The 27969-nt window shown below is 41.9% G+C and overlaps 1 protein-coding gene across 2 annotated transcripts in view; it reads right to left on the bottom strand.

The window, feature by feature from the left end:
- ABCA5 (ATP binding cassette subfamily A member 5) overlaps nt 1–27969 on the bottom strand; it is a 477891-nt gene that overhangs the window by 298772 nt on the left and 151150 nt on the right. For both annotated transcript variants that reach the window (XM_053707235.1, XM_053707226.1), the window contains exons 8-10: nt 17697–17885; nt 16270–16417; nt 14139–14304 (exon numbers count right to left, since the gene is read on the bottom strand). In XM_053707235.1, coding sequence (XP_053563210.1) covers nt 14139–14304; nt 16270–16417; nt 17697–17885 — 503 coding nt within the window. The remainder of the gene's footprint in view (nt 1–14138; nt 14305–16269; nt 16418–17696; nt 17886–27969) is intronic.

Here is a 27969-nt window from a genome sequence, read left to right as displayed (position 1 = left end):
AGTGCTAAATATTGTTATCTTAATTGGACATTTAATAATAGATTCTTTAAAACTGCTCTCTGCATTCCCCATTAATATTCTAAATTCTGGCAAAAATGCACACTAGATAGCATACACTTACACATGCAGATACACACACACTACATAGCATACACTTACACATACAGATACACACACTACATAGCATACACTTATAGATGCAGATACACACACACACTACACAGCATACACTTAAACATGCAGATACACACACTACATATCTTACACTTATACATGCAGATACACACACAAACACTACATAACATACACTTATACATGCAGATACACGCACACACACTACATAGCATACACTTATATATGTAGATACACACACACACACTACATAGCATGCACTTATACATGCAGATACACACACACACTACATAGCATACACTTATATATGTAAATACACACACACACACTACATAGCATGCACCTATACATGCAGATACACACACACACACACACTACATAGCATGCACTTATACATGCAGATACACACACACACTACATAGCATACACTTACACATGCAGATACACACACAAACTACATAGCATACACTTATACATGCAGATACACACACAAACTACATAGCATACACTTACACATGCCGATACACACACAAACTACATAGCATACACTTATACATGCATATACACACACAAACTATATAGCATACACTTATACATGTAGATACACACACACACACACACTACATAGCATAAACTTATACAAGCAGATATACACACACTACACAGCATACACTTATACATGCAGATACACAGACACTACAAAGTATACACTTATACATGCAGATAATATAAATTATGCATACCTGATAATTTTATTTTCTTCAGATGGAAAGAGTCTACAGCTGCATTCATTACTTTTGGGAATTCAGAACCTGGCCACCAGGAGGAGGCAAAGACACCCCAGCCAAAGTCTTAAATACCCCTCCCACTTCCTTCATCCCCCAGTCATTCTGCCGAGGAACGAGAAACAGTAGAAGAAATATCAGGGTGAAAAGGTGCCAGAAGAATAAATATAATAGACACCCGACATAAAAAACACGGACGGGGAGCTGTGGACTCAGGTAAGCATAATTTATGTTTTTCTTCATAAATGGAAAGAGTCCACAGCTGCATTCATTACTTTTGGGAAAACAATACCCAAGCTATAGAGGACACTGAATGCAAAATGGGTGGGTACAAGAGGTGACCCATTCTGAGGGCACCAGGCCTGCAATCCCTACCCACAAAAACCTGCTTTGTCCGAAGCCGAGAAAACTTTGTAAAAAGAAAAAGGCCCAAGGACACTGACCCACAGATAGTCCATAAGCCTAGCTAGAGACCGCAGAAATAGACTCGACTGGGCCAACACGCTTCCAGGAGACACCGCCACCCAGCAGTCGGTACCCAATCACACACACCTTACTAGAGAAAAGGGATCAACTACCAAAACCTCCCCAAAAAGGAGACGACGTGGAAGAAAAAATCAAGGATTCCCGAAGACCCCTTATAGGGTACAATAAGTGCCAAATACAATAAGGAACCCCAAAAACCGAACCAAGCTCACAGAGACCCGAACCAATCTTGAGAAACAAGGCAGGCAACACCCAGACCTCGAATCTTACAGAAACCATAAGGTTAAGACCTGGAATCTGAAACCGAGGAGAAAACTGCTCCTATAAACAGTGCAACCGCGCCCTGAAGACAGAGTCCTCAAGTTACAAGATAACTCAGAATATCGAAATATTCAGAGATCGAATACGTGCAGCAACCCCAGATAAGCGAACACCACACGCCACAGTCACACCAGGATGACTCTGAAATAGAATACTTGCAGGCAAGTAAGAGCAGCTGAAAATAGATATTAAACCCTAATTGTCAGACTGCAAAAACATCCACTAAACAGTGGGCATATCACAGGCTATCCAAAAGCCACCAGTCCTTCTCAACATCTTGAACATGGAGATCACAGAACCTCAAAGAGGCTCACTGAACCTCAAATGACCCGAGGATGTACAACAGATCTCAGGTCCTGAAAGGCCAATCACCAACCCCCAGGGAAGGACGGAATGGGGAGAACTTGGCCACTCCAACAGAACTCGGGAGCCCAAAGAGCTCCTTCAAATGGGTCCTCCAAAAGAGAACCCCATAGGAGAAGAACATAGCAGATGCAGTAGATCCCTATGAAGTCCCAGCATAACTGACAGTCTCAACATGGAGATTGCAATCTCTACAGACGAAACAGAACATACAGAACATACAGGATAAAAACAACTGTTCCAACTGAAAGGGAAAGGCACATATAAGAACAGCGCACATGCTCACAAGAAATGAGCCATAGTCTGTTGAATCTAAAGCCAAATTAAAATCATCCATGCGTCACTAATGAACACAAAAAGAACTCCCCTGAAGGGGAGCACAAATCGTTCAAAGGACAAGGCAAGCTATAAGGAGCGCATTCGAAAGCACCCAGAAACCTGGCCAAGCTGCTAGCAGACTCAACTGGCCAGACCGTAGGACATAACCTATGGTCCCTGGAAGAAATGGATCTCCCCGAACCAGCCACAGGATCATAAGTTTCCGGACATCCAGAAAGATCCAAGACAAAAACTAAGGTCCAAGCCCCAGAATTGTTTAAAACAAACAACACCCCAGGGAACACAACTACCCCATCTGAAGAAGAAGACCTCACAGGAGAACAACCGGACTATCCCAGAGAACGGGAACAAGACTCACTCATAGATCCCAACCCAGAAGGAAGAGAACACCCCTTGCGGAAGTCCAACACTATGAAAAGGAGCTAGGGCATGACAGTGACGCGCCAAGACTCTAGAGACCAAGGGAGAACATCGAGGACAAGTCACTCGAAGAGTGAGTAGAACAAAGGGTAGTCTCCATATCTCCTCAGAGTATGTAACCAGAGGACCACACCCAGGGAAAAAGAATGCAGAGCATTCCAACCCCGTTAGAAAAAAAAACTAAGCAAAGCTTGGGGAAGGAGACAACACAGCCCAACGTCCCTAATAGGGAAACAACAAACTCCCTAGAGTAGGAGAAGCCACACGTCCCTCCTTAAAGAGAGTATAATCATCAGATGACTATTTCTCCAACCACAAGGCTACCTTGCTACCCTATAAGGTGGCCACAAGGAGAACGGACAAAATCCAGAAAGCCGGCCGAAGGAAGAGTCTCAAAAGGAACAGGTCCAGAAAAGGACAATTCCAAGGAGCCCCTGAAAGTCAATCCCGACGAAATAATGGAACAATAGAGTGTGTCGCATTGGAACTTCACCGAGTCCCAGCCGACCAGCTAGAAAGGCTAACAAGGATTTAACCAATCCCCCATGCTTCGTGGACCCTCAGGTCCTCTCAAAATGCTTAGCTGACCTTGTTACAAACAAGGAATAACACTAAAAATAATGTGAAGCACTCTGTGCCCCAACCGGACCAGCCAGGCAGAACAGGCGCCACTTCTCTGAAACAGGAGGCAAGAACAGAAGGATCCGAACCCAATCAGGATCAGCCTGAAACCAAGGGCCGATACTGTCAAGGCCACAGTCAGCCCCAGAGATGGGAGATAACCAGCAGACAAACGTAGGACTAACATGTCCTTACACTAAACTAACTTTCGTAGAAATAAACTGAGCGATCAAAAAATTGCGAGCATCGATTCCAGAAAACATTCCCGAAGTAAATGCATAAATATGAGCTCAAAATAAAAAATCATCCTAACCGGATTAAAATAAAAGATAAGGCATCCCGTAAGTTATCGCCCAAGAAGAACATACACACCCGCAGGACCAGGATCCTGTTCTTCCAGCTCAGAACTGGAAAGGATACTCAATAAACAAGGCTATAAGAAGATTACTTCATCCTCTCATACCTAAGCATGCAAGCCTTCTGAAGGTGAAGACTGAGAATCCCCATATCCATTAAGGATGGGATCCTCCAACAACGCCAAAATGTGCCTCAGTAGGACACGAAGGTGTGCCAGTCTATAACGGAAGGCACAGTATACTTTTGCCGGAGCAGAAGACGACCCCGGCCCGAAGGTTGACCCCCTGAAGCCTCAGGGGCAGTCGTTCCCCCACAGAGCTGAGTAGGCCATCCCATGCCTAAGGAGCCCTGGCTTCGGAACACATACAATATCGTAAGCACACTTATGGTAGTTGCAAATGATTATGGACATGCAAAAATGTGTCATCAGCTTCGGAGGGAACAAGCCACCTTCCAGAGAAGGATAAGCAAAATCTGGGTTACCTGCATGCGTAGTAAGAGTTGGTGGAAGAGAACTCGCCACTCGGGAAACTTGATTCGCCGATCCCGAGGAATTGAGCACTCTAAAACTGACTTCGGAACATAACTGGAGGGCATGTATCACCCGGGCCAATTCGTATTCTTCACCAGAAAAAGAACCTGACGCAGAGACGTTCGTCTTCACAATATCAGAATCCTCCATAAGAGGGATATTGAATACAAAAAAACGGACCAAATCAGAAAATGTAAACGGCACCTGACACCCATAATGGCTGGGACACTCACCACCTCCTATGAACCAGACACCAGCGGACCAGAATTCTTCCATCGCCACACTGTTAGGAATGCGGAAATGGAGAGCCAAAACGTAACCACACCCGGTCACCAGGTGCACCGTGCAGTCCAGAAAAAGTGCGCTCAACCGTAAAGGCCACGTCACTTCCAAAGGCCGTTATGTTCCACAAGCCATAAGCCTAAGCAACACTACACATAAGCAGGTCGAATCACATAACAAACATGATTTAAAAAAACCTATTTAATAACCCCCCTCCGGAGATAATAACCCTTGATTCCAAGATACGAAAGGAACCTCACTGAGACCCTGAATTATAGTTAATCCCGCAAGGTGAGAACCTCTTGGGAAAACATTTGTATTACAATACAATCATAACAAAAGTAAAATGAAACGATCTTACCGGAATCTACGCCGTGGAACAGGAACACAGCCTTTCAAGTGTGACAGATAGTAGCCTCGCCTCTGCCATGGACTTGAGAGAAGAAAGCAGGCAGCGAAACTTGTCAACGCTGACTGCTTGTCGAGCTGTTAATATGAGTCGGGATGGGTTCGCAGAAAGACTCTCCCTGCATCTCCAGACTCTAACTTTCGTCCATGCTCTCACTGAGAGGCTGACAGGATTACTTAAAGCTCCAGTCCCATGCCAAAGAGTACTACCCTCCATAAGAGACTATAGAAACTTCTGACACTTCTCTGCCAAGCTCCTGGGACGAAAGGCAAAGAATGACTGGGGGATGAGGGAAGTGAGAGGGGTATTTAAGCCTTTGGCTGGGGTGTCTTTGCCTCCTCCTGGTGGCCAGGTTCTGAATTCCCAAAAGTAATGAATGCAGCTGTGGACTCTTTCCATTTATGAAAACACACACACATACACTACATAGCATACACTTATACATGCAGATACACACATATACATACAGATACACACACACTACATAGCTTACATTTATACATGCAGACACACACACACTACATAGCTTACACTTATACATGCAGATACACACACTACATAGCATACACTTATACATGCAGATACACACAGACTACATAGCATACACTTACACATGCAGATACACACATACACTAGATAGCATACACTTATACTTGCAGATATACACACACACTACATAGCATAAACTTATACAGGCAGATACACACACACTACACAGCAGTCACTTATACATGCAGATACACACATACACACACACACTACATAGTATACACTTATACATGCAGATATACACACACACACACTACATAGCATACACTTATACATGCAGATACACACTTATACATACAGATACACACACTACATAGCATACACGTATACATGCCGATACACACTTATACATACAGATACACACACACACTACATAGCTTACATTTATACATGCAGACACATACACACACACTACATAGCATACACTTATACAGTGGGGCAAAAAAGTATTTAGTCAGCCACCAATTGTGCAAGTTCTCCCACTTAAGAAGATGAGAGGCCTGTAATTTTCATCACAGGTATACCCCAACTATGAGAGACAAAATGTGGAAACAAATCCAGACAATCACATTGTCTGATTTGGAAAGAATTTATTTGCATATTATGGTGGAAAATAAGTATTTGGTCACCAACAAGCAAGCAAGATTTCTGGCTCTCACAGACCTGTATCTTCTTCTTTAAGAGGCTCCTCTGTCCTCCACTCATTACCTGTATTAATGGCACCTGTTTGAACTTGTTATCAGTATAAAAGGCACCTGTCCACAACCTCAAACAGTCACTCCAAACTCCACTATGGTGAAGACCAAAGAGCTGTCGAAGGACACCAGAAACAAAATTGTAGACCTGCACCAGGCTGGGAAGACTGAATCTGCAATAGGCAAGCAGCTTGGTGTGAAGAAATCAACTGTGGGAGCAATAATTAAAAAATGGAAGACATACAAGACCACTGATAATCTCCCTCGATCTGGTGCTCCACGCATGATCTCACCCCCTGGGGTCGAAATGATCACAAGAACAGTGAGCAAACATCGCAGAACCACACGGGGAGACCTAGTGAATGACCTGCAGAGAGCTGGGACCAACGTAACAAAGGCTATCATCAGTAACACACTACACCGCCAGAGACTCAGATCCTGCAGTGCCAGACATGTCCCCCTGCTTAAGCCAGTACATGTCCGGGCCCATCTGAAGTATGCTAGAGAGCATTTGGATGATCCAGAAGCAGATTGGGAGAATGCCATATGGTCAGATGAAACCAAAGTAGAACTGTTTGGTAGAAACACAACTCGTCGTGTTTGGAGGAGAGAGAATGCTGAGTTGCAACCAAAGAACACCATACCTACTGTGAAGCATGGGGGTGGCAACATCATGCTTTGGGGCTGTTTCTCTGCAAAGGGAACAGGACGACTGATTTGTGTACATGAAAAAATGAATGGGGCCATGTATCGTGAGATTTTGAGTGCAAACCTCCTTCCATCAGCAAGGGCATTGAAGGTGAAACGTGGCTGGGTCTTTCAGCATGACAATGATCCCAAACACACCGTCTTCGTAAGAAGCATTTCAAGGTCCTGGAGTGGCCTAGCCAGTCTCCAGATCTCAACCCCATAGAAAACCTTTGGAGGGAGTTGAAAGTCTGTGTTGCCCAGCGACAGCCCCAAAACATCACTGCTCTAGAGGAGATCTGCATGCAGGAATGGGCCAACATACCAGCAACAGTGTGTAACAACCTTGTGAAGACTTACAGAAAACGTTTGACCTCTGTCATTGCCAACAAAGGATATATAACAAAGTATTGAAATGAACTTTTGATATTGACCAAATACTTATTTTCCACCATAATATGCAAATAAATTCTTTCCAAATCAGACAATGTGATTGTCTGGATTTGTTTCCACATTTTGTCTCTCATAGTTGAGGTATACCTATGATGAAAATTACAGGCCACTCATATCTTCTTAAGTGGGAGAACTTGCACAATTGGTGGCTGACTAAATACTTTTTTGCCCCACTGTTCATGCAGATACACACACACTCTTATACATACAGATACACACACTACATAACTTACACTTATACATGGAGATACACACACACACATACTACATAGCATACACTTATACATGCAGATACACACACACTTACAGATACAGATAGGCACACACACTACCTCATATATGGGTATCTGTAATTCATTGTATGGGGTCCTGGGGTTGTCAAGCACATTAGCTGGCAGTCTGAGGCTGCCACTGTTCGTTACCCTGGTGTTAGCACTGCTCATCGTATAAAACTGAAGGCATGCTAGTACTATCACCAGGGGTTAGACGTCATCACTACCAGATGTAGGTTAAAGGTCACCATTACCTGAGGTCAGAGGGTATGCGGCCTTCTTATTCCTGCTTGACCCACACACCATTTCTTTTCCAAAGAGAATCTAACAGGTATCTAAACCTGGGATAGAAATGCCATATGCTTCTGAGTATGGGCCCAATAGAATTTTAAAGAAGAAAAAAATATATACACATTCATATTTTTTTAAACTTAATTTTCCGAACAGAAAAAGGAAATTTATGCTTACCTGACAAATTTGTTTCTTTTACGATATGACAAGTCCACGGATTTCATCCTTACTTATGGGATATTGCCTCCTGGTCAGCAGGAGGAGGCAAAGAGCACCACAGCTGAGGTGTATATATAGCTCCTCCCTTCCCTCCCACTCCAGTCATTCCACCAAAGTTAGGAAGAGAAAGGAAAAGCCAAGGTGCAGAGGTGACTGAAGTTCAACAAAAATAAAGACCTGTCTTAGAAATGGCAGGGTGGGCCGTGGACTCGTCAGATCGTAAAAGAAACAAATTTATCAGGTAAGCATAAATTTCCTTTTCTTTTACAAGATATGACGAGTCCACTGATTTCATCCTTACTTATGGGATACAATACCAAAGCTATAGCACACGGATGAAAGGGAGGGACAAGACAGGAACCTAAACGGAAGGCACCACTGCTTGAAGAACCTTTCTCCCAAAAACAGCCTCGGACAAGGCAAAAGTATCAAATTTGGAAAATTTGGAAAAAGTGTGAAGAGACGACCAAGTTGCAGCCTTCCAAATCTGTTCAACAGAAGCATCATTTTTAAATGCCAATGAGGAAGCCACAGCCCTAGTGGAATGAGCCGTAATTCGTTCTGGAGGCTGCGGTCCAGCAGTCTTATATGCAACACGGATGATACTCTTCAGCCAAAAAGAAAGAAAGGTAGCCGTAGCTTTCTGACCCCTACGTTTCCCAGAAAAAACAACAAATAAAGAAGATGCTTGCCGAAAATTCTTAGTCGCCTGCAAGTAGAACTTAAAGGCAAAATTATGTAACAGACGCTCCTTCTTAAAAGAAGGGTTAGGACACAAGGAAGGAACAACAATTTCCTGATTAATATTTTTGTTGGAAACAACCTTAGGAAGAAAACCAGGTTTGGTACGCAACACAACTTTATCGGAATGAAAAATAAGATAAGGAGAATCACATTGTAATGCCGAAAGCTCAGAAACTCTGCGAGCAGAAGAAATAGCAACCAAAAATAAAACTTTCCAAGATAACAACTTAATATCTATGGAATGCATAGGTTCAAACTGAACCCCTTGAAGAACATTAAGAACTAAATTCAAACTCCAAGGAGGAGCAATTGGTATAAACACAGGCCTGATTCTAGTTAGAGCCTGACAAAAGGATTGAACATCTGGAACATCTGCCAGACGCTTATGAAGCAAAATAGACAAAGCAGAAATCTGTCCCTTTAAGGAACTTGCTGACAACCCTTTCTCCAATCCTTCTTGGAGAAAAGATAAAATCCTAGGAATCCTAACCCTACTCCATGAGTAGCCCTTGGATTCACACCAATAAAGATATTTACTCCATATCTTATGGTAAATTTTTCTAGTAACAGGCTTACGTGCCTGAATCAAGGTATCAATGACCGAATCAGAAAACCCTCGCTTAGATAAAATCAAGCGTTCAATCTCCAAGCAGTCAGCTGTAGAGAAATTAGATTCGGATGATGGAAGGGTCCCTGAACTAGAAGGTCCTGCCTCAACGGAAGCTTCCACGGTGGCAGAGGTGACATGTCCACCAAATCGGCATAACAAGTCCTGCTAGGCCATGCAGGAGCGATGAGGATCACCGAAGCTCTCTCCTGTTTGACTCCAGCAATCACCCGGGGAAAGAGAGCAAATGGAGGGAACACATAAGCTAGGTTGAATGACCAAGGCACTGCCAAGGCATCTATCAGTTCGGCCTGAGGATCCCTGGACCTGGATCCGTATATCGGGAGCTTGGCATTCTGACGAGACACCATAAGATCCAGCTCCGGCCTGCCCCATCTGAGAACCAGATCGGCAAAGACTTCCGGATGGAGTTCCCATTCCTGTGATGAAATGTCTGTCTGCTCAAAAAATCCGCCTCCCAGTTGTCCACTCCTGGGATGTAGATTGCTGACAGATAACAAGAGTGAGCTTCCGCCCACTGAATTATCTTGGTTACTTCTGTCATCGCTAAGGAACTCCTTGTTCCACCCTGATGATTGATGTAAGCTACAGTCGTAATATTGTCCGACTGGAATCTGATGAATTTGGCCGAAGCCAACTGATGCCAAGCCTGAAGCGCATTGAATATTGCTCTCAACTCCAGAATATTGATGGGAAGTAGAGACTCCAACCGAGTCCACACACCCTGAGCCTTCAGGGAGTTCCAGACTGCACCCCATCCTATCAGGCTGGCGTCCGTTGTCACTATCACCCAAGAGGGTCTGCGGAAGCATGTCCCTTGGGACAGATGATCCGGTGACAACCCCCAAAGAAGAGAGTCCCTTGTCTCCTGATCCAGATCTATTTGAGGAGACAAATTTGCATAATCTCCATTCCATTGTCTGAGCATGCTCAGTTGTAGAGGTCTGAGATGAAAACGAGCAAACGTAATGATGTCCATTGCAGCCACCATTAATCCAATTGCCTCCATGCACTGAGCCACTGACGGCCGAGGAATGGACTGAAGGGTTCGGCATATATTCAGAATCTTTAACTTTCTGACTTCCGTCAAAAAGATCTTCATGGATAGAGAGTCGATTAGAGATCCCAGGAAAGGAACCCTTGTCTGATGAATTAGTGAACTCTTTTCCAGATTCACCTTCCACCCGTGAGTCCATAGAAAGGATAGGACAATGTCGGTATGAGACTTTGTTAGTTGATAAGACGACGCCTAGATCAGAATATCGTCCAGATAAGGCGCCACTGCAATGCCCCGCGGTCTGAGAACCGCTAGCAGAGACCCCAGAACCTTTGTGAAAACTCTGGATGCTGTGGCTAGACCGAAAGGAAGGGCCACAAACTGAAAATGTTTGTCCAGAAAGGCAAACCTCAGGAACTTGTGATGATCTCTGTAGATAGGAATATGAAGGTATGCATCCTTTAAATCCACGGTACTCATATATTGACCCTCTTGAATCAATGGAAGAATGGTCCGAATAGTTTCCATCTTGAAGGATGGAACGCTGAGAAATTTGTTTTGACTTTTGAGATCTAAAATGGGTCGGAACGTTCCCTCTTTTTTGGGAACTACAAAGAGATTTGAGTAAAACCACTGCCCATGTTCCTGAATTGGAACGGGGCATATTACTCCCATGGAGGAGAGATCTCTTACACAGCATAAGAATGCCTCTCTTTTTGTCTGGTCGACAGACAATCGTGAAAGAAGAAACCTTCCTCTGGGGAAGGAATTTTTGAACTCCAACTGATACCCCTGAGACACGATTTCTAGTGTCCAGGGATCCTGAACATCTCTTATCCAAGCCTGGACAAATAGAGAAAGTCTGCCCCCTACTAGATCCGGTCCCGGGTCGGGGGCCGCCCCTTCATGCTGTCTTGGTAGCAGCAGCAGGCTTCTTGGGTTGTTTACCCTTGTTCCAAGACTGGTTAGGTCTCCAGGTGGACTTGGCTTGTGCATAATTCCCTTCCTGTTTAGCGGAAGAGGAAGAGGGGACTCCCTTGAAATTTTGAAAGGAACGAAAATTACTCTGTCGTCCCCTTTGCTTAGATGTCTTATCTTGAGGGAGGAGGTGACCCTTACCTCCCGTAATGTCAGAAATGTTATCTTTCAAGTCAGGCCCGAACAGGGTCTTTCCTTTGAAAGGAATAGCCAAAAGCTTGGATTTAGAGGGCACATCTGCAGACCAAGATTTTAACCATAAGGCTCTTCGTGCTAAGATAGAGAATCCTGAACTCTTAGCTGCTAATTTGGTGATCTGAAAAGAAGCATCCGTAATAAAAGAATTAGCCAGCTTAAGGGCCTTAATTCTATCCTGTATCTATTCCAAAGAAGTCTCAGTCCTAAGGGACTCTTCTAGGGCGTCAAACCAAAAAGCAGCCGCAGTCGTGACCGTAATAATGTAGGCTGCCGGTTGTAATAGGAACCCCTGATGAACATAGAGTCTTTTGAGAAGACCCTCCAATTTCTTATCCATGGGGTCTTTGAAAGCACAACTATCCTTGATATAGTCGTACGCTTAGCCAGGGTAGAGATAGCTCCCTCCACCTTAGGGATCGTCTGCCAAGAATCCCAAACGGTATAAGCTATAGGATACATCTTTTTAAAAATAGGGGAAGGAGAGAACGGGATACCCGGTCTTTCCCATTCCCTTGCAATAATTTCCGAAATTCTCTTAGGCACCGGAAAAACATCAGAATAAGAAGGAACCTCTAAGTATCTGTCCATCTTACTCAATTTCTCTGGTGGGACCACAATGGAGTCACAGTCGTCCAGAGTCACCAAAACCTCCCGTAGCAAAAGGTGGAGGTGTTCAAGCTTAAACCTGAAGGAAATTATGTCCGAATCTGTCGGGGGCAATGCACTTCCTGAGTCAGACAATTCCCCCTCAGACAGAGCCTCCCTACCTCCCAATTCAGAGCCCTGGGAGGGTACATCGGAAATCGCCATCAAAGCATCAGAAGTCGCAGGGACCACATGGGCCTCTGTCCTACTGTGTTTGCCTTGTAAAGCTTGCAACTTAGATAAAACTTCTGAAAGAGTGGATGACATAACTGCAGCCATATCCTGCAGAGTGAATGAAGCGGACGCCGTTGAAGAACACGGCATCGCCTGAGCGGGCGTTAAAGGTTGTGACGCTTGGGGAGAAAGTTGTGGCATACCCTGAGTCTCATCAGCCTGAGAAACATCCTTAGATATACCTGCATTAAAGAAAATGTGTTCTTTAAAAATTAAAGCCGTATAGTTATTACTACTCCGCAATACACAATGCAATAACAGGGAAGCACCAAAAGACTTTTAGAAGATTTTCCTGTAGCTGTACAGTCTAACTATGCATAACGCCTAAAGGACAAACTTTAGCACTTGCACCTCGCCACAGCTCTGCTGTGGCGCCTACCTGTCCCCACAATCACTTAATAGCACTCCGTGAATGGCGCTCCTAAGACCGCTTGTGAGAATTACAGACACAAGCTGACTTAGGCCACACCGGAGCCTAGAGACATGCTGCTGAACGTCAGGATCCGGATAGCAACTGCGCGGCTAAGCGTGCGAACGCCAAGCCCCGCCCATCATGGGCGGAAACTAACTCCCCGGCCATAGTAAATACCACATGGGAAATAAAAATGTCAGTAACCAACGCAATCTATCAGAAAGTGTACCAAGAATCACCAATGTGCAGCTTCCAACAAAACTCCCCTGTCCTGCCATTAGCTTAGCAAAAGTTACGGTTAGAACACTTGGGTAAGAGCTCTCCACAATCTCCCAGCGTCAAGCCCTCTAAATATATCCACCGGGTTAAACACTTATTAGGGCACTGATAGCACAGCTGAACTTCACCTAATAAAGAGGGGAGACCCATGCACACAATTTAACCCTGTGCAAACTGACTACCCCATTCCCGGTATAGGGAATAAATGCCAGTCTGTTCTGAGATATTTCATGTCTCCCAGAAGTAAACGACTGTACATACCTTAATGCTGAGCGCTGCATGAAGTTGTCCCACACAATGAAGATGTTCTTTTCATCACCTCCAGCAGATCTGTGGGAACAAACAGGGTCTAAGAAAATATCTGCTAAGACCATCATCATCATCAGGGCAGCAAACAGTATGGGAGTCGCAGAAGAATGAAGATCTCCCCAGTCCCCCATGCTGAAAAGCCTGTAGCTCTACCCTGAGAAAAATAGCACACACTGGTACCATTTAAAAATTATAAACTCTTGATTGAAGAATCTAAACGAACACCTCACTTTACCTCTTCCTATCACTAACACAGGCAAAGAGAATGACTGGAGTGGGAGGGAAGGGAGGAGCTATATATACAGCTCAGCTGTGGTGCTCTTTGCCTCCTCCTGCTGACCAGGAGGCGATATCCCATAAGTAAGGATGAAATCCGTGGACTCGTCATATCTTGTAAAAGAAAATATACCATACTCCACAAATTTGTAATATTTTTAATTTATTTTGCTTAGCTCATACAGAAAGCAATGGCCCCATATAGACCTTTTTCCAGTACAGTACCTTATAGCTTCTTTTCCATGAAACTCGGATGGCATGGCTTCCACCACAGCACTTTGGCTCGACCCAGTGACATGAACCTCACTTAATTCTTGGTAGTTTCTACTCTTCTTTGACCAGTATGATGGTTTAAGAAAGAACAGAGGTGGCCGTCTAAGTCCATATTCTCCTGTTTCCAAAGAAGATACTAGAATTAGCCTGCTCCTAGTTAATATATCCTACAAAAATATATACATCTACAAAAAATCTATGTAAATTACAAATGATGGACATTTTCCAGTATAAAAAAAAATCTGAGAAATTTCAAACACTATCTCCTGACAGTTAAACATTTCTTACAAGCCCAAACACTAGAATAGGGAAAATACGACAAAATGCAAACAATACAATACTTTTAATACTTGCTCTATAATCCGTTGTACAGATCATTTGGTCAGGTAAAAAAAAACGGTTAGCTTCCCTATAATTGGAAAGCCATGGAACTAAGGAACAAGTATGCAGGCTAGATAAAGTTGTAAAAAATGTTATTGAAGAAATAAGACAAGCAGGACCAAAATGAAGAACATGGCTAGCAGGAAAAACACATGTAAAGAATTGACAGCAAGAAAAAATGCATGCAGACCATGATCAGCAGGATAGACATAAAGTACTGATAGCGATATAACACGGGCAGAGAACAGCCCTCAAGACACACACTTTCAGAGTATGGCCATCAGAACAAAACGGGGAGAAACAGGACAGGTACACATGCTATGGGCCAGTGGAACTGGTAAAGTGGACAATAAGTTAGAAGACAGGTATAGCAGGTAACAGGAAAATTTCTCGATTTACCACTACAACAGGTAATAAACCAAAGTATAGCATCATGGAAGAAGCAGCTCACAGGCCAGTAAATGACAAACCAAACAAAAAAACAAACGTTAAGAGACAGTGGGAAAACATAAAGCGAAGCATATGTAAAGCCTCTTAAGGAAGCTATCATTACAACTCAGGGAGACCAAGATATACAACATTAAGCATTTTGTGTTAAGGACATGCTGACCAAGATATTTTTATTTTAATTCCACTGGCTAATTTAAGATAACACTACAGCTGTTTGCCAACTTTCCTATTTATAGCTACTTACATAAAGACCATCAGAGGCCTGATATGGTAGCTGCAAGTGTAATCGATCAGGAGTTTTCTATGTGTATGTGGACTGTGACAAAAATACTAAACCAACTGATACTGAATTGATACTGAAACTATATTTTGTATTGAAAGAAGCACCTGCTGCAATAAATCCCATTTTTCATTCAGTACCATAGTGTAAAGAAATATGGATTAACAAAACAATCCATGTTTTTTTTTTCTTTTTGAGGAATGAATAAAATAAATGATGTGTGACAACTGTAGACTAACCTTTCATAGTATGGAGGCAAGTTGTAGTAAGCAATAGGGCAACAATTATAAGGTGAGGTCAGAGGATATCTGAATGCTTAAATGGATTAGGAAATGTGTCAGTTGTGAGAGATAAGTAAGGGTTGTGTTCAGAGTAGCAGAGTGTAGGAAAAAGCTGAGAGGGGATGAGGTCAAGAGTAGAGGTTGTGAGAAGAGATAAGGATAAGGGGCTTGATATGTAATTATCTGTAATATTAGAGAAGCTGAAGAGTGTTTCAGGAGTGAGGAGGTGGTTGTATAGGTGTTGGGGTATGATTTTAATGCCAATGGTTTCAATTTTACTCAAAAATGTGACTAAAATATTTAGAGTACTGGAAAGAGGTGCTCAACTGGGAATAGACAGCACTCAATAGCCTGCCCTACGGGGTGATACCCACCCACGGTGCCGCCTCTTTACCCCAGAATTTGCCATTCACAGAAAAGAACTTTCCTGCACTTTATCAGTCTGACCCCATTCATAAGGACAGTCCAGCCCCAACATAGGGACAGTCCAGCCCCAAAATACAAGGCAACTCTTTTTCTGAACAAAGCCAATAGCTGTGCGGTAAATCCGGTTTGGCGCCCAAACAGTCAACCCTAGCGTTTCAAAAATGCTATGGTTGACTTTCACTTTAAGTTCACTATCAAACACATAAGAATTTTAATTTTCCGGTATTGTGTCATAATGGCAAAGAGCAATACTTTGATTCCATACCTGGCAGAACCTGGTCAAGATATGTAGCCAAAAGTAGGTACATTACACTGTCCACAACAAGGAAAATAAAGGTAATTATGAGGGGATATGGACCATCCTTTAGATTTGAAAAATGAGCACCTCCTCCAAAGTCCTCTAGTTGCATCACCTGAAAATAAAAGTAAATTTCTTAGTGACGCAATAAGCATGTGTAGAGGAACTATATATTATTTAACATAATGCTGAGTAAAATAGCAATAATCAGAATGGTGTGAGGCCTCAGCTCTGACACTGGACATTCTCTCCTTAAAATTAAATAATTGATTGCTTAAATTATTATGCATACTTGAAAAATATCTTTAAAAGAAAAAAAAAGTCAAGGATCAAATCTACAGTAAGAAAGAGGACCACAAGGCATTGGGGCCGATTTATTAAGATGCAGGCGGACATGATCCGCTTGTCCGACATCGCTAAGTACCGACAGCATATGCTGTCGGCATTTAACATTACACAAGCATTTCTACTGAAATACTTGTGCAATTCCGCCCCCTGCAGATTTGCGGCCAATTGGCCGCTAGCAGGGGGTGCCAATCATCCTGATCGTATCTGATCAGGATGATTGCTGTTCGCCACCTCAGAGGTGGCGGATAAGTTAAGGAGCAGCGGTCTTAAGACCTTATGGCTCGCGCGGAAACTGCTCCATTCGCAGCATGTTAAATCGGCCCCTAAGTCTTTATTTTGTTAGGTTTAACAGGTAAGCATTTCCTTAGGTGCTATCCTGTGTGAAGGATTATTCAGGGGTGTATCTTAGTTAATATGGGAAGTTGCAAGGAGGAAATAATTAAGATCTGGCCATATTTGGGTGACTGGTGCTTGTACTCGGAGGGCTAGTGTTTCTGGTGGAGCTGCTAATAGTACTGAGCAAGATTAAGGTTAATTCTGAAGTAGAAGAGAGGACAGTTAGGGTTAATTGTTGTAGGAAGATGTTGCAGGGTGGCAGTTAGGGATAATTGTGAATTTAAGAAGTTCCTCACCTTGGCTGTGCATTTCCACCAACTGTAAGTACTTCTCTGGCACACAAATAGTCCCTAAATAATTACAACTATATTGTATATACATTATTGTATGGTGATATATTTGATAGCAGCTCCATTCTTACAATTCAGTTGATATCCAGCTCTTATTTTTAAAAATAGAATTCTATACTTAACCATGACTATAAGAATTCAATTTTTTCAGACTTGTCACAGGAATCACCTGCACCACTGAACACTACAGAGTATTATCTCATTCCCTTTGTTTACTGAAAGGCATAGTATCGCTCATGTGAAATAAGGGAATTCCCTCTAATAATCATGTTATTTCCCTTCATACACATGAAATCCCATTTTGAAAATAGTGAAATATTAATAAATGACTTTGCACACAATTAACCACCATCCACGTACCTGGGCTATGCCAATCATGAATGTGCAGTGACAAAATGGGCTGAGAAACCATACAAAAGATTTAGGAAAATCTCCCTTGATCAAGATGAAGAGGCCCAAAGATCCAAATATTAGTGTGATCAAGAATTCAACTGCTCCAGCTTGCTTTGATTTTTTGAACAGAGGAGTCAGCATCAAAGCAAATAAAATCTAATGAATGAAAAGAAAAAACAAGAAATATATCAATCCTGAAGTTATAAGTATCTTGTTAACCATATCATTACATGAAAAGTCCCTGGCAGTGGATTGCAGAAGACTAAGTGCTATGTTACGTGAAAATATAGGACTTGTAATGTACATTATTTTGGTTGGTACTCTTAAATTACTGAAAATATGTACTTACAAGTTTGTATAAAAATATAATTATATATAAAAACAGCTCATATCTCATAAATCAAAAATATCATATTTCTATATATATATATTAAATGCACATGAAACCTACATTTTGTTTCATGATTCAGCTAGAGCATACAGTTTTAAACAACTTTCTAATTTACTTCTATCATCAAACTGTCCTCATTCTCTTGGTATCTTTTGTTAAAAGGCAGGGAGATAACCTCAGGCGTGTGCACATGTCTGGAGCACTACAGGGAGTGCAGAATTATTAGGCAAGTTGTATTTTTGAGGATTAATTTTATTTTTGAACAACAACCATGTTCTCAATGAACCCAAAAAACTCATTAATATCAAAGCTGAATAGTTTTGGAAGTAGTTTTTAGTTTGTTTTTAGTTATAGCTATTTTATGGGGATATCTGTGTGTGCAGGTGACTATTACTGTGCATAATTATTAGGCAACTTAACAAAAAACAAATATATACCCATTTCAATTATTTATTTTTACCAGTGAAACCAATATAACATCTCAACATTCACAAATATACATTTCTGACATTCAAAAACAAAACAAAAACAAATCAGTGACCAATATAGCCACCTTTCTTTGCAAGGACACTCAAAAGCCTGCCATCCATGGATTCTGTCAGTGTTTTGATCTGTTCACCATCAACATTGCGTGCAGCAGCAACCACAGCCTCCCAGACACTGTTCAGAGATGTGTACTGTTTTCCCTCCTTGTAAATCTCACATTTGATGATGGACCACAGGTTCTCAAAGGGGTTCAGATCAGGTAAACAAGGAGGCCATGTCATTAGATTTTCTTCTTTTATACCCTTTCTTGCCAGCCACGCTGTGGAGTACTTGGACGCGTGTGATGGAGCATTGTCCTGCATGAAAATCATGTTTTTCTTGAAGGATGCAGACTTCTTCCTGTACTACTGCTTGAAGAAGGTGTCTTCCAGAAACTGGCAGTAGGACTGGAGTTGAGCTTGACTCCATCCTCAACCCGAAAAGGCCACACAAGCTCATCTTTGATGATACCAGCCCAAACCAGTACTCCACCTCCACCTTGCTGGCGTCTGAGTCGGACTGGAGCTCTCTGCCCTTTACCAATCCAGCCACGGGCCCATCCATCTGGCCCATCAAGACTCACTCTCATTTCATCAGTCCATAAAACCTTAGAAAAATCAGTCTTGAGATATTTCTTGGCCCAGTCTTGACGTTTCAGCTTGTGTGTCTTGTTCAGTGGTGGCCGTCTTTCAGCCTTTCTTACCTTGGCCATGTCTCTGAGTATTGCACACCTTGTGCTTTTGGGCACTCCAGTGATGTTGCAGCTCTGAAATATGGCCAAACTGGTGGCAAGTGGCATCTTGGCAGCCGCACGCTTGACTTTTCTCAGTTCATGGGCAGTTATTTTGTGCCTTGGTTTTTCCACACGCTTCTTGCCACCCTGTTTACTATTTTGAATGAAATGCTTGATTGTTCGATGATCACGCTTCAGAAGCTTTGCAATTTTAAGAGTGCTGCATCCCTCTGCAAGATATCTCACTATTAATGACTTTTCTGAGCCTGTCAAGTCCTTCTTTTGACCAATTTTGCCAAAGGAAAGGAAGTTGCCTAATAATTATGCACACCTGATATAGGGTGTTGATGTCATTAGACCACACCCCTTCTCATTACAGAGATGCACATCACCTAATATGCTTAATTGGTAGTAGGCTTTCGAGCCTATACAGCTTGGAGTAAGACAACATGCATAAAGAGGATGATGTGGTCAAAATACTCATTTGCCTAATAATTCTGCACTCCCTGTATATGGCAGCAGTTTTGCAAGAATGTTATTCATTTGCAAGATCACTAGATGGCAGTACTATTACCTGCCATGTAGTGCTCCAGAGACCTACCTAGGTATCTCTTCAACAAAAATTACCATGGGAACAAAGCTAATTTGATAATAAAAGCATAATAGAAACCTATTTTTAAAATGTGTCTGAATCACAAAACAACATTTTTTGGTTTCATATCCCTTTAAAGAAAGCTACAGGATAAGATTAGAGGACATTGAATTTAACACATTTGTATAATGTATATAAAAGAGCACAACTTAACCATGAAAAAAAGATTACATGGATATTGTACTGTCAATTTCCCCCCCATTCAAATGTGTTCTAAATGATCTATTTTACATGCTGGGGCAAATTAAATTGTTTACAAATGGCTCCTTTACTAGTGCTGCTGAATGCCATTATGGGGCATATCATGTAAAAAGTATATATTAAGTGCACCACAGAAGTCCACTAAGCCCAGACAAGTAAGATATTACAGTGGGCGAGAAGCAAATTGGGCTTTTTTTTAACATAATTAACATTGAGTGGACTAGTAACTTTTTCCCCTGTGGGCTAGTAACATTTCTAGACAACAAAAAAGTATCGGTGCACATCCAACCACTTAAATCCACTCTTTCATGGCATATTTGTATATGCTTCTGTCTGTCAAATATACTTACATAGCTTCTAATAAGATTGGGATAAACATCTCGCAATAATATTGGCTTATATTTGAACTGCAAAAACAAATATACTTCATCTGCTAAATATACTTACATAGTTCAAATAAAATTGGGATTAACATCTCGCAATAATATTGACTTATATTTATACTGCAACAAAATGCCTGTTAAATATGCTTTTAAATTTAAATAAAAACTTCTGTCTGCTAAATATACTTACATAGTTCAAATAAGATTGGGATAAACATCTCACAATAATATTGACTTATATTTATGCTGCAAAAAAGTGCCTGTTTAAATTTAAATAAAATAGGGATCTTAGTCACACAATATGATCATATTCTGCTAAGCCAGTCACCACTTACAAGGTGTCCCATTATTAGACTGGCCCTACACTAACCAGTTTCCACACTGCAGCAAGCCATGTCTACACAGTGAGAAGCTTTCTATCTTATTAAGTATATCACAATTTATCTGGAACACACCTGGGCTGGGTGGCGTGCATTAACCAAAGGGGAGGGATTTGGTCAGCTCCCTATTCAAAGATACAACAAAGGGGTTTTTTGGTTAAGCACACCACAAAAGGACTGTTAGATCTTGGCACACATATTGTGGGAGTGCTACCGAAGTGACCAAAACAATAAATATAAGCCAATATTATTGCGAGATGTTTATCCCAATCTTATTAGAAGCTATGTAAGTATATTTGACAGACAGAAGCATATAAAAATATGCCATGAAAGAGTGGATTTAAGTGGTTGGATGTGCACCGATACTTTTTGTTGTCTTGTAATTGTTTTGGTCACTTCGGTAGCACTCCCACAATATGTGTGCCAAGATCTAACAGTCCTTTTGTGGTGTGCTTAACCAAAAAAAACCTTTGTTGTATCTTTGAATAGGGAGCTGACCAAATCCCTCCCCTTTGGTTAATGCACGCCACCCAGCCCAGGTGTGTTCCAGATAAATTGTGATATACTTAATAAGATAGAAAGCTTCTCACTGTGTAGACATGACTTGCTGCAGTGTGGAAACTGGTTAGTGTAGGACCAGTCTAATAATGGGACACCTTGTAAGTGGTGACTGGCTTAGCAGAATATGATCATATTTAAACAGGCAATTTTTTGCAGCATAAATATAAGTCAATATTATTGTGAGATGTTTATCCCAATCTTATTTGAACTATGTAAGTATATTTAGCAGACAGAAGTTTTTATTTAAATTTAAAAGCATATTTAACAGGCATTTTGTTGCAGCATAAATAAAAGTCAATATTATTGCAAGATGTTAATCCCAATTTTATTTGAACTATGTAAGTATATTTAGCAGATGAAGTATATTTGCTTTTGCAGTTCAAATATAAGCCAATATTATTGTGAGATGTTTATCCCAATTTTATTAGAAGCTATGTAAGTATATTTGACAGACAGAAGCATATACAAATATGCCATGAAAGAGTGGATTTAAGTGGTTGGATGTGCACCGATACTTTTTTGTTGTCTTGTAATTGTTTTGGTCACTTCGGTAGCACTCCCACAAGATGTGTGCCAAGATCTAACAGTCCTTTTGTGTTGTGCTTAACCAAAAAAAACCCTTTGTTGTATCTAGTAACATTTCTCCCCTAACTAGTAAACCATAGTGATATTTTTCCACCCGTGTATATATATATATATATCTCGCTAGAGGAGTGTTATGAAAGCATAGTAATAATAGGTACTGCATTTGAAAAGAAAAAAAAAAAGTTAATGTTTAGGGGCAACACACCCCTTCCTCATACTAGTTCGGAGAATAAGCTTTTTTTTTTTTTTTTATTAAATTTTTTTATTGAGGTTTGATATTCAATAACATACAAACATGCATTAACTAATGTAATGGTACAGAATAAAAATCATATGAGATATCTTAAGAACCATATTATACAATCATACCTATTGCATCACAGGATAGTCTAGATTAGAATATATATAAAAAGAACCTCACATTTTCAAATCTTTTTCTTTGTTTTTGAGAAATTTATACCAACTACTATATCTAATATGAGGATGCAAACTCAATACTTGCTCACAGTATTAGTTTTAAACAATACAATTATTGGATTGACTGTACATTTGTGAACACAATATTAATTTTATATAATAGTTAGTAATATACATATTAAGACCTTGAATTAACTGCGGATTTAATACGAGAGAAAACGCTTTGAGAGACTCAGGAATACTCCAGTCAACCCTGAGTACTATAGTAGGGGGAGAGGGGAAGGGGAAATAAAAAAAATAAAAAATAAAAAAAGGGGAAAAAGGGGGGGGAGGAAGGACGGAGATAATAATGTAGGCTAATAAGCTCAAATATTCACACTTTAAAACTAGCTCCCCAAGGTGAAATCTGATAATCTCATCTATAAATGGTCCTAACAATTTGGCTATACCAGCATAATGTTTACTAATCAAAAATATCAAGGCTAACAACCTGTAAATCTTTCAGGGAGAGATGCAGAGTAAATGGAGCATTTAACAAACAGAGGGTTACCAGGAGATACTTTGAATGGTCAAACTATTGTGGGGTAAAGGGCAACAAAAATGTATGCATAACTGAAACTATATACAAGTGCAATTTTATATAGTTTTTTACTAAGAGCATAGTCAAACTTAAATCGGAATCTGTGAGGAGCAACCTCTTGTTGACAAGTTATGAGATTCATGTGTCTACAACCAGCCAGCCCCGGCCGCAGGTGGCCGGTATAAACACACGTTGGGGTATTTAGAGTGTATTAATATGTAACAGGAGTATAGTCATTAACTTTTAACTATAGACTTATGTCCCAATCAGATTGACAAAATATATAGCATATGAGATATGACCTCAACAGACACGACACAATTTATTTAAAGCACTCTTAATAGATAATAGAGGAGATGGGTTTATCATAGTAAGAAAAGCGTAATCTAAAGGACACAGAGAACACCCAATATTTTAGTCCCAGATCAAACTAACAGAAGCACTTACCACCTTATATTGTAATTGGAGAACCATATAAACAAATAACATTATAAAACAGCACAGAGACCTGATGAAGCTCTGGGATCACATATACAGAACAATAAATATAAACTTTGAGATTAAGCTTTAGGCAAGTCCTTACAAGGCCATCTTTTGATGTCCAGCGCAGTGCCTTCATATACAACAGTCTAAGGACTAGATCGCCTTCAAGTTAACTTGTGTGGCACAAAGAAAAGTTCACGATTCCCTTTTTCTAGAGTTCTCTTTTATTTCCTTCTTGCGGCAAGGCATAAATGAAAATGCACTCAGTTCTTATCCTATGCCCATCTTTATAGGAGGTGCCGCTTTGACTAGGACTAGTTCAACACTGACCAACTCGCCCATCTGGTATCCAGCTTTTATAGCATTTACCGCTTCCCCAAGGACCAGCTCTGCTCTGGCCGACACTCTGATCTTATGTCCGGCTGCGTAAGTCTGGTAGTTCTGCTTCAGCAGGAAAAAGGAACGCTCCGGAACCATCCCTGTTCGCTCCGACTGCATACCTACTCCACCTCCAAGGCCTCGTGGGTGAACCAGGAGAGCTCCAGTTAGACTCCTATCAAAAGCATACAGTGACAGAGGTTCATCGGTAGTCCCATCCGCCTCTTGGTATAGTGTCTCCTCAGTAATTACTGCCTCAGGGGAGAGTGGAGGATGCTGGGGCCCCACAGCATCCCCGCAAACAGTGTTCACCTCCGCATGGCTTAGATAAACGTTTGCCTGGGTCCTGTTCTCCTCTGCAGAGCCCATGGCTTCATCCATCTTTGCAGCAAATAGAAGTTGATGAGAAGTCAGGAGTCTTCCAAGCTCAAATAATATCTGGTAGGAGCTTTCCATATTAGACACGAACCCACAAGGGTGACAAAATGTCTGCCATTCTCACAATATCTAAGCAGGCCTTCAGTCTCTATGTGGGTAAACTAACGGCTAAGAATTCTGGATTCGCCATCCAGGCGCGTAGGGCGCTATGGCTTAAATCTTGGTCAGCTGACGTGACTTCAAAGTCTAAATTACTTAACATTCCCTTCAAGGGGCAGACCCTATTCGGGCCTGGTTTGAAGGAAATTATTGCTGACATTACTGGAGGTAAGGGTCATACCCTTCCTCAGGACAGGGCCAAATCAAGGGCCAAACAGTCTAATTTTCGTGCCTTTTGAAACTTCAAGGCAGGTGCAGCATCAACTTCCTCTGCTACAAAACAAGAGGGAACTTTTGCGCAATCCAAGCCGGCCTGGAAATCTAACCAGGCCTGGAGCAAATGCAAACAGGCCAGAAAGCCTGCTGCTGCCTCTAAGACAGCATGAAGGAACGGCCCCCTATCCGGCAACGGATCTAGTAGGGGGCAGACTTTCTCTCTTCGCCCAGGCGTGGGCAAGAGATGTTCAGGATCCCTGGGCGTTGGAGATCATATCTCAGGGATATCTTCTGGACTTCAAAGCTTCCCCCCCACAAGGGAGATTTCACCTTTCGAGATTATCTGTAAACCAGATAAAGAAAGAGGCATTCTTACGCTGTGTGCAAGACCTCCTAATAATGGGAGTGATCCATCCAGTTCCACAGATGGAACAAGGACAGGGATTTTATTCAAATCTGTTTGTGGTTCCCAAAAAAGAGGGAACCTTCAGACCAATTTTGGATCTAAAGATCTTAAACAAATTCCTCAGAGTTCCATCGTTCAAAATGGAAACTATTCGGACAATCCTACCTATGATCCAGGAGGGTCAGTACATGACCATAGTGGATTTGAAGGATGCTTACCTTCACATACCGATTTACAAAGATCATCATCGGTCCCTAAGGTTTGCCTTTCTAGACAGGCATTACCAGTTTGTTGCTCTTCCCTTCGGGTTAGCTACAGCCCCAAGAATTTTTACAAAGGTTCTGGGGTCTCTTCTGGCAGTCCTAAGACCACGGGACATAGCAGTGGCCCCTTATCTAGACGACATCCTGATACAGGCGTAAAACTTCCAAATTGCCAAATCTCATATGGACATAGTGTTGGCATTTCTGAGGTCACATGGGTGGAAAGTGAACGAGGGAAAGAGTTCTCTATCACTCCTCACAAGGGTTTCCTTCCTAGGAACTCTGATAGATTCTGTAGAAATGAAAATTTACCTGACGGAGTCCAGGTTATCAAAGCTTGTAAATTCCTGCCGTGTTCTTCACTACATTCCGCGCCCTTCGGTGGCTCACTGCATGGAAGTGATCGGCTTAATGGTAGCGGCAATGGACATAGTGCCATTTGCGCGCCTACATCTCAGACCGCTGCAATTATGCATGCTCAGTCAGTGGAATGGGGATTACACAGATTTGTCCCCTCTGCTAAATCTGGATCAAGAGACCAGAGATTCTCTTCTCTGGTGGCTATCTCGGGTCCATCTGTCCAAAGGTATGACCTTTCGCAGGCCAGATTGGACAATTGTGACAACAGATGCCAGCCTTCTAGGTTGGGGTGCAGTCTGGAATTCCCTGAAGGCTCAGGGATCGTGGACTCAGGAGGAGAAACTCCTCCCAATAAATATTCTGGAGTTAAGAGCAATATTCAATGCTCTTCTAGCTTGGCCTCAGTTAGCAACCCTGAGGTTCATCAGATTTCAGTCGGACAACATCACGACTGTGGCTTACATCAACCATCAAGGGGGGACCAGGAGCTCCCTAGCGATGTTAGAAGTCTCCAAGATAATTCGCTGGGCAGAGACTTACTCTTGCCATCTATCAGCGATCCATATCCCAGGTGTAGAGAACTGGGAGGCGGATTTTCTAAGTCGTCAGACTTTTCATCCGGGGGAGTGGGAACTCCATCCGGAGGTGTTTGCTCAATTGGTTCATCGTTGGGGCACACCAGAATTGGATCTCATGGCGTCTCGCCAGAACGCCAAGCTTCCTTGTTACGGATCCAGGTCTAGGGACCCAGAAGCGACGCTGATAGATGCTCTAGCAGCACCGTGGTTCTTCAACCTGGCTTATGTGTTTCCACCGTTTCCTCTGCTCCCTCGACTGATTGCCAAAATCAAACAGGAGAGAGCATCGGTGATCTTGATCATGCCTGCGTGGCCACGCAGGACCTGGTATGCAGACCTGGTGGACATGTCATCCTTTCCACCTTGGCCTCTGCCTCTGAGACAAGACCTTCTACTACAAGGTCCTTTCAATCATCCAAATCTAATTTCTCTGAGACTGACTGCCTGGAGAACGCTTGATTTTATTAAGGCGTGGCGTCTCCGAGTTAGTCATTGATACCTTAATACAGGCACGAAAGCCTGTAACCAGGAAAATCTACCATAAGATATGGCGCAAATATCTTCATTGGTGTGAATCCAAGAATTACTTATGGAGTAAGGTTAGGATTCCTAGGATATTGTCCTTTCTCCAAGAGGGTTTGGATAAAGGATTATCAGCTAGTTCTTTAAAGGGACAGATTTCTGCTCTGTCTATCCTTTTGCACAAGCGTCTGGCAGAGGTTCCAGACGTCCAGGCATTTTGTCAGGCTTTGATTAGAATTAAGCCTGTGTTTAAACCTGTTGCTCCTCCATGGAGCTTAAACTTGGTTCTTAAGGTTCTTCAAGGAGTTCCGTTTGAACCCCTTCATTCCATTGATATCAAACTTTTATCTTGGAAAGTTCTGTTTTTGATGGCTATTTCCTCGGCTCGTAGAGTCTCTGAGTTATCAGCTTTACAATGTGATTCTCCTTATCTGATTTTCCATACAGATAAAGTAGTTCTGCGTACAAAACCTGGGTTTTTACCTAAGGTAGTTTCCAACAAGAATATCAATCAAGAGATTGTTGTTCCATCATTGTGTCCTAATCTTTCTTCAAAGAAGGAACGTCTTTTACATCATTTGGACGTAGTCCGTGCTTTAAAGTTTTACTTACAAGCGACTAAAGATTTTCGTCAAACATCTTCCCTGTTTGTTGTTTACTCTGGACAGAGGAGAGGTCAAAAGGCTTCGGCAACCTCTCTTTCTTTTTGGCTTCGGAGCGTAATACGCTTAGCCTATGAGACTGCTGGACAGCAGCCCCCTGAAAGGATTACAGCTCATTCTACTAGAGCTGTGGCATCCACCTGGGCCTTTAAAAATGAGGCTTCTGTTGAACAGATTTGCAAAGCGGCGACTTTGTCTTCGCTTCATACCTTTTCAAAATTTTACAAATTTTATACTTTTGCTTCTTTGGAGGCTATTTTTGGGAGAAAGGTTCTACAGTCCCTTCCGTTTAAGTACCTGCCTTGTCCCTCCCTTCATCCGTGTACTTTAGCTTTGGTATTGCTATCCCACAAGTAATGGATGATCTGTGGACTGGATACACCTAACAAGAGAAAACATAATTTATGCTTACCTGATAAATTTATTT

Source organism: Bombina bombina, chromosome 1, assembly GCF_027579735.1.
Source record: "Bombina bombina isolate aBomBom1 chromosome 1, aBomBom1.pri, whole genome shotgun sequence".
Taxonomy (NCBI): domain Eukaryota; kingdom Metazoa; phylum Chordata; class Amphibia; order Anura; family Bombinatoridae; genus Bombina; species Bombina bombina.
This window is presented reverse-complemented; position numbering and strand designations above follow the sequence as displayed.